This window comes from Oncorhynchus clarkii, chromosome 9, assembly GCF_045791955.1.
Source record: "Oncorhynchus clarkii lewisi isolate Uvic-CL-2024 chromosome 9, UVic_Ocla_1.0, whole genome shotgun sequence".
Lineage (NCBI taxonomy): Eukaryota > Metazoa > Chordata > Actinopteri > Salmoniformes > Salmonidae > Oncorhynchus > Oncorhynchus clarkii.
In genome coordinates this window covers 15,855,776-15,863,625 of record NC_092155.1, presented here as the reverse complement: position 1 = coordinate 15,863,625, position 7,850 = coordinate 15,855,776, and the positions used below count along the sequence as shown (strand labels likewise).

At 41.1% G+C, this 7,850-nt stretch overlaps 1 protein-coding gene across 1 annotated transcript; it reads right to left on the bottom strand.

Annotated features, from left to right (window-relative positions):
* Positions 1–704: 704 nt before the first annotated feature.
* On the bottom strand, positions 705–7,601 carry LOC139417111 (uncharacterized). The gene is made up of 5 exons (XM_071166355.1): positions 7,376–7,601; positions 6,932–7,228; positions 5,069–5,329; positions 4,713–4,870; positions 705–1,694 (listed from the first exon to the last, which is right to left on the bottom strand). Exons 1-5 carry the CDS (start codon positions 7,422–7,424, stop codon positions 1,278–1,280), a joined length of 1,182 nt encoding a protein of 393 aa, XP_071022456.1. The 5' UTR covers positions 7,425–7,601; the 3' UTR covers positions 705–1,277.
* Positions 7,602–7,850: the final 249 nt, after the last annotated feature.

Genomic DNA, 7,850 nt, shown 5'->3' with positions numbered 1-7,850 from the left:
AGGCAGCGGAGTGGGCAGCAGCTACGTAGGCATCGGAGTGGGCAGCAGCTACGTAGGCAACGGAGTGGGCAGCAGCTACGTAGGCAGCGGAGTGGGCAGCAGCTATGCAGGCAGCGGAGTGGGCAGCAGCTACGTAGGCAGCGGAGTGGGCAGCAGCTACGTAGGCAGCGGAGTGGGCAACGTAGGCAGCGGAGTGGGCAGCAGCTACGTAGGCATCGGAGTGGGCAGCAGCTACGTAGGCATCGGAGTGGGCAGCAGCTACGTAGGCAGCGGAGTGGGCAGCAGCTACATAAAAAAAGTTATCAATTGGAAATCTCTATCTTAGCCACGGCAAATCAGGATCCAGAAAATCTGGAACCACAGCCACTCCGATATTTCAGATTGTGTTCACAGGACAAATTCTTCCACTTTTAGCCATAATTGACTGCCATACCTCTGTAATTCCTTCCCATAACCAGCTGGATGTGACAGCTACTGAAATGGATAGATGGATACCTTTTATAGTTATGTGTAAATGTGATCTCAGAATATGAACAATTAGATATACAGTATGCATTAGAAAAATAATTATGGAAAAATAATGACATACCCAGATGGTTGGTTGATTGATTGATTGACTGTTGATTGCTTGTTTGATTGATTGAAAGCCCAATCAATACATCAATTAGTTGATTGAAGGGGCCCCCGCATTTTAAAACCAACTGTTTTGTATATAACATTTATTTTAAAGCATGTAAAGTGCTGCTGTATTCATCAACATGTTTTATCATTTTCAAATACAGAAACATTGCATAACACATTATGCAAAACGATGTATCATTAAAGGGGACATCTGCAGTTCAAATACTAAGAATACCGTCATGCTGCCACCTTTTTGAGGTTAACAGCTTAGTGATGGGGCTGGAGAAATGTAACCACTTAAATTCATAGATGAGGCTATGGATGCTATGGACTGACCATTCACGACATCCAAATGATATTTGTAACTATGTTTTGAAGCTATACAGTGTCTGTTTAGAATTACATTGTTTACAAACAATGGGGTTTAAACAAGCATAAGTTATATTAATCAATAGTTATATATAATTAATTTAAAAGTCTCCAAAATCGTTGTAACAATCACAGATTGCCAATTTAAATATGGTTAAAATTAGACATAAACAATATAAAAAAATAAGTTATCTAAATTCTCTTTGTAACTTCCCTGTGTTTTTCTTCAGTTTCTAAGTCTATGGGTCAAGTTAGTCAATGTAACATCAAGGGAATGGAGGGGTAGTTTAGTAAGGTCGTTTGTCTGGTTTGTTGACATTATTCCCATATTTGTCCATTTGTCCACTGGGTGGCGCTGGGCTATAGCTGGCTGTGCTGTAGATTGATGTAGGATCTGCATCAGAAGGGCTATGTGGTCCTGGCCTCAGTCTTTTTGGACAGCCCACTTTGTCCACTAGGTGGCGCTCTTCTACCGCTGGTTGCTGCACAGTGCTGTAGAGTGCCTCTGCCGGTGGTTCTATACTTTCTTCTGGTAAAGTGTACCCTTTGTCCACTGGGTGGTGTTCTTCTATTGCTGATGCTGGTACTGCTCCTGGTCTGCCTGCAGTGACGTAGATAGATGTCACCTCAGAACCAGGGGTGTTTGGTAGTTCTGGTCTTCCTGGTATAGCGGCCACTGTGTTGTCAACTTCTGTAATAACGACCTGTTAGAAGAAGAGAAATGTGAGAAACAACACAGAGTCGCTGATGTGGCCCTGACCGCTCACCAGAATTGAGTGCTCCTGATATCTCTGGCCGACCTGAGTAAGACCCTTGCAAGGCTGCCGGCTCAGACGGCATCCCAAGCCGAGTCCTCAGAGCATGTGCAGACCAGCTGGCTGGAGTGTTTACGGACATATTCAATCTCTCCCTTTCCTAGTCTGTTGTCCCAACTTGCTTCAAGTTGTCCACCATTGTTCCTGTACTCAAGAAAGCAAAGGTAACAACTAAATGACTATCGCCCCGTAACACTCATTATGAAGTGCTTTGAGGGGCTAGTTGAGGATCATATCACCTCCACCTTACCCGACACTCGAGACACACTACAATGTGCATACCACCCCAACAGGTCCGCAGATGACGCAATTGCCATAGCACTGCACACTGCCCTTTCCCACCTGGACAAAAGGAAAACCTATGTGAGAATGCTGTTTATCGACTACAGCTCAGCATTCAACACAATAGTGCCCTCCAAGCTCAACACTAAGCTCAGGGCCCTGGGCCTGAACCCCTCCCTGTGCAAATGTGTCCTAGACTTCCTGACGGGCCAACCCCAAGTGGTGAAGGTAAGCAACAACACATACGCCACACTGATCCTCATCACGGGGGCCCCACAGGGGTGTGCACTCGGCCCACTCCTGTACTCCCTGTTCACCTATGACTGCGTGGCTACGAACATCTCCAACTCAATCATCAAGGTTTGCTGATGACACAACAGGCCTGATTACCAACAATGATGAGACAGCCTACAGGGAGGAGGTGAGGGCCCTGGCGGAGTGGTGCCAGGAAAATAACTTCTCCCTCAACGTCAACAAAACGAAGCAGCTGAACGTGGACTGATGCAGATGCACCATCGCAAGCATTCTGTAGGGCTGTATCACCTCCTGGTACGGCAACTGAACCTCCCGCAACCACAGCACCTGGAGTAACAGGAAGACCAAGAAGGTCAAAGACCTCAGCAACCTAGTCACGGCCTGTTCACCCAGCTACCATCTAGATGGCAGAGACAGTACAGGTGCATCAATGCTGGGCCCGAAAGACTGAAAAACAGCTTCTATCTCCAGGCCATCAGACTGTTAAACAGTCATCACTAGCCGGCCTACGCCAGGTACCCTGCCCTGAACCTTAGACACTGTCACTAGCCGGCTACCACCCAGTACTCTACCCTGCACCTTAGAGACTGCTGCCCTATGCAAATAGTAATTTGGTCAATTTAATTATGTTTATATACTGTTTTACCCACTCTACATGTATATGCTGTATTCTACCCTTACCTAAAAACCACATGAATTTCACCTGATCGAATGTGACGACATGTAAAAGCAACATGTGATAACATGAAACTATATATATAAAAACATGGGGATGCAAAAAAAATGTTTAACTACACCTGATAACATTTGAATGTTTTTCACATGTATACATACGTGTTTTACATGTGAAACTGCAAATTCCACATGTGAATCTGCAATTCATGTGAGCTGATAACATGTCATTCATGTGAGCTGCTAACATGAAAAGGTGGTGTTACAGGGTTTCACATGTGAACTGACCTCCCATGTGTCTCTTGTTTTCACATGTGAAAATATCAGCTCAAATGTCATGATTTATTTTCATAAGGGAAGTAATTAAACGGCATTTGGCTTTAAGTAGTACGCTAAAAAGTAGTACGCTTAAACTCTGACGCTCTCTGGTGGCATTTTCTAAATCACATAATATTGTATACTACCCTAATAAAGTACATTTCAGTTTCAAAACTATAGCTCCTATGCACGCTTATTACTGTTAGAAAGGTAAGAAATGTGTGATTCTGATGACGATGTGACTACTGCAGAGCCTACAGATACAGCAGGCCCAAAAAAACTGACGTGTACCATTTTTTGTTTTTTTTTCTTCGAGGAAAACATCTTAAAATGATCCAAGCAATCAGGCCTTTAAAGTTCTCGAGTTTGTTTTTTGGATGGTGGCGGGGTGGTGTGATTCTTAGGACAAGGCCAGCAGTAAGATTTGAGTTCATCTTCCAAAAAGACATGAGCTGTAGCTATCCTCAGAAAATCTGAACAGGGCCCAAAACAACTGCTCAAAGTTGAAAAAAAATACGATTACGTTTGACATGATCACTTAATACTGACTTTTCAATATGACCCCATCTGGGATTTAATCTCACAACCTCTGGTTTTGGGATACGCTGATCTTTCTGCTGCGCCACAAAGACTGTAGCATTCTCACAAGTCCCCTAAGGGCCAGGGTTTCTACTAAGCTGACATATTGAATTGTTTAAAGATGGTCACACCGTGGATCATTTAGCAATTACATTTTGAATTTTAGGACCCCTTTATGTATCAAAAAATTATTTAAAAAAAATATTTGATGAAATTTGGTGTTACTGCTATTAGCCCTCAGAAACGCGTTGAATAACACATTCATACATGGCGAAACAGATCTGAGAGATAAAAAAATTTACTCCCTTTTTTAAGGGCACAAAAATATTTCCATAGATTTTTAAAAAATTGGTATTGGGTTACCTTTATATGAGTCTTTTGAGGCTTGTTGGGGTCTTAGAGCAATCCGAAGAACACCATCGTGTTCTTGAGAGTGATCTTTCCAGAGGGGCGATAGTAGTGTGTAGCCCAAACTTTTGGGACGCTTTGGACGCTTTCATGAGAAGACCCATTTTTAGGTTGTGTTCTGCTCTGACAAACACTGCTGTAGCTCTGCCACCTTCCACAGCAGCTGCGGAAGGCCAACATCGGCAGATGTTGTGGATTGAGACGCAGGGGTGTAATCATTAGCCAAACAGAAAACGTTTCTGTTGGACAAATTCAGGTAGATGCCTCCTGTTTCATTGCGTTTGCTACTGCGTAATGAATACGCCCCAGATATATCTAGCTTAAACATACGGGTTTTGATGGGGGCATAGACATCGACTTTAGGAGGTTAAACATGATTGACAGAGCGGGTACCTGCATTGACTGCTGATTTTTAGAGGATTGCCGTCTTCTGGTTAATATGATGTATCCTACACCAAATAACACACCAACGAAGAAGACAAGAGCAGTAACACTGCCCATAATGGTCCCAACTGGTAATGTTGAAGCTCTCCCCTTCTTCTCACCTTTACCTGAGAGGTTACATATACACACACACACACACACACACACACACACACACACACACACACATTTTGTTATTCTGTTTTTTTATGGGAAATAATATAACTGTAATTTAATTATAATTACTGCAATGATATTAAAACGTTCTTGATAAACAAATGTACAATGGTATGCACAGAAGGTGGAAGCTAGTAAATTAGACTTACATATGTCCTCCATGCGTTGTGAGTTGGTCTCTGCACTGAAGTTATTTTTGCCAGTGCACTGGATAGTCCCGTTGTCATTGGAGATGATGATGTTGACTCTGGTGTGTGAAAGAGACTGCTGTGACAGTGTGCACTGACCTCCATCACAGACAGACAACACCCACACACCTGTAACTGAACAGTTCACTGTGACGTCACACATTCCATCACTATAGTTGGAGGAGAGCGACACCACCTCCATGACTGGTATGGAAACAGCTTCTAAAATAAGTGATAATATCAGGGGTTTACAAAAATGTCAAGATGTCCTAAAAGATCATTCATCAAACCAAGCAGGTGACAGTAGGCATGTTTGCATTGATTCAGGTTTATTCGACAAAAAGCAATAGAAAAACATTGCCACATGTGTAATGGAAAGGCAGCTACGAGATAAACATTCTAAAGATCGACAGAAATTGTATCCTTTCGAAAGGGATGGATATTTATTTTTTGCAACAAATGATGACGGAAACGGTGTTTTCATATAAATCATCATTGCCGAATAATTTTGAAGGCAAGCGGGCAAGTGCTGTCATTAGTATGTGTTTATGTAATGTTTATTTAACTAGGCAAGTCAGTTTAAGAACAAATTATTATTTACAATGACGGCCTACACCGGCCAAACCCGAAAGACTCTAGGCCAATCACCGCCGGTTGTGATTCAGCCTGTTATGTAATACAGTCATCACTTAGCATTTAATTCTAAATGTCTACTGCTTGCTTTTAAACTATAAAATAATGTTCCTTTGCAGGAAAAGGATTGTCTTGACTTTTGAAGAATGCCTGAATTGCTTAACCTTGCTTTCCTGGTTGGCTGGATGCAAGTTTAACCACTACATTATTTCAGATCTACAGGAGTGTAAGTTTCCCCATGGCAGGGACAGTGGAGATACGTTGGCACATGATAATTATTATAATATGGCAAATATGAGTAAATTCTTGCATCCTATCCATGCTGGCTTTTGCAGGCTACCTGAGACATGAACCAGATAGGTGGTAGGGAATACAGGCTGTCGCCAATGTATTAATGCGCAATTTGTCTAAATGGATATTGGAAACACTGCAGCCACTTCATTTTTATTCCACACTAGGTTTTTGCGTAGAATTTATATTTGTTCAGGTGTGATGTCATCGACAGTTCAATGAAAATGCACGGTAGCAGGCAGTGGTGGGAAAAGTACCCAATTGTCTTACTTGAGTAAAAGTAAAAATACCTTCATAGAAAATTACTCATGTAAAAGTCACGCAGTAAAATCCTACTTAAGGTAAAAGTCTAAAAGTATTTGGTTTTAAATAAGTATCAACAGTCAATCTAATTGCTAAAATATTCTTAAGTACAAAGTAAAAGTATGAATTATTCCAAATTCCTTATATTAAGCAAACCAGACAGCACAATTTTAGCCAGGGACACACGCCAACACTAAGACATAATTTACAAACGAAGCCTGTGTGTTTAGTGAGTCCGCCAGATCAGAGGCAGTAGGGATGACCAGGGATGTTCTCTTGATAAGTGCGTGACAATTTTCTTGTCATGCTAAGCATTCAAAATGTAACGAATGCTTTTGGGTGTCAGGAAAAATATATGGAGTAAAAAGTAAATTATTTTCTTCAGGAATTTAGTGAAGTAAAAATTATCAAAAATGTAAATAGTAAATATTAACTTGTACTTTAAAGTAGTTTTACTTAAGTACTTTACACCACTGGTAGCAGGCAATTGTCTATTTTATATGCGAACTTTCTAAATGTTGACAACCAAAATTAAAGGACAAATTTATGGAAACGTAGCTAATGAGTGGAATGTAAAAAAGCCTTGACAAAACTTACCTTGGACCATCAAATTGTATTTGACCATTTGTGTCTCCTTCCATATCTCAACATTATATGCAATGTAGATTCCAGTATCTGTTTGTTCCAGTTTCCTGAGACAAAGAGAGTGGTCTGTGGAGTTATAATTGACCCTCTCCTTGTATCGAGGAGAAACTTTTTCCTTCACAGCTATTACATTGCTATCAGTCATCCATTTCATCGCCATCTCTTGAAGAGGGTTTTCTCTGACTGTCAAACACACCGCACCGCCCTTCAACCCATATTTGTCTATTGGATGGACATCTGCCCTGGTCCCTAAAGACAAAGGAACAGCAGGATCACATTTTGAAAGTTTATTTATTTATTTATTTGGTATACCAATAATGGGATATACTGTACTTTATACCTACACATAATATAATTCATATTATTTAAAAAAAATCATAGAGTAGAATTCTGTACCTGTGATGGTACCCAGCAAAATGATTAGTAGTGAACCCAGAAAATCCATAATGTTTGAGAGATCAAAAGCCTGACTTCTTGGCTTCTGTCAAAGTGATATTTAATTAAACCCTCTAGTATTTAACACCTGTTGCAGTTCCCCGCAACGGTGAGAAAAAACACCTCACAACTTCCCCCACATGCGTATGACTCTCACGTCACTTTTACCACTCTAGAAAGAAACTATGGGGGTTTCAACAGTATGTCCCAAGTTATATAAATATGTGATCTACTCTACATATTTTTTGCATGAACAGATGTGGGCAATGTTCTGTTATTATCTGGAACAGCATGGTCTCCGTTAGTCTGAAATCAAATCAAACTTTGGCATACACCAAGTCTAGACCTTACCCTGAAATGCTTACTTACAAGCCCTTACTTAACCAGCAGTGCAGTTCAAGAACAGTTAAGAAAATGTTTACCAAATAAACGAAAG

What these genes read in the sequence shown, in the direction of transcription:
- LOC139417111 (XM_071166355.1), bottom strand. Translation starts at nt 7,424, where the DNA reads ATGGATTTTCTGGGTTCACTACTAATCATTTTGCTGGGTACCATCACA. An exon ending in ATACAATTTGATGGTCCAAG is followed by an intron (nt 5,330 to 6,931) that starts GTAAGTTTTGTC and finishes CACTTATTTTAG; the next exon opens with AAGCTGTTTCCATACCAGTC. An exon ending in AAAATCAGCAGTCAATGCAG is followed by an intron (nt 1,695 to 4,712) that starts GTACCCGCTCTG and finishes TTCTTCTAACAG; the next exon opens with GTCGTTATTACAGAAGTTGA.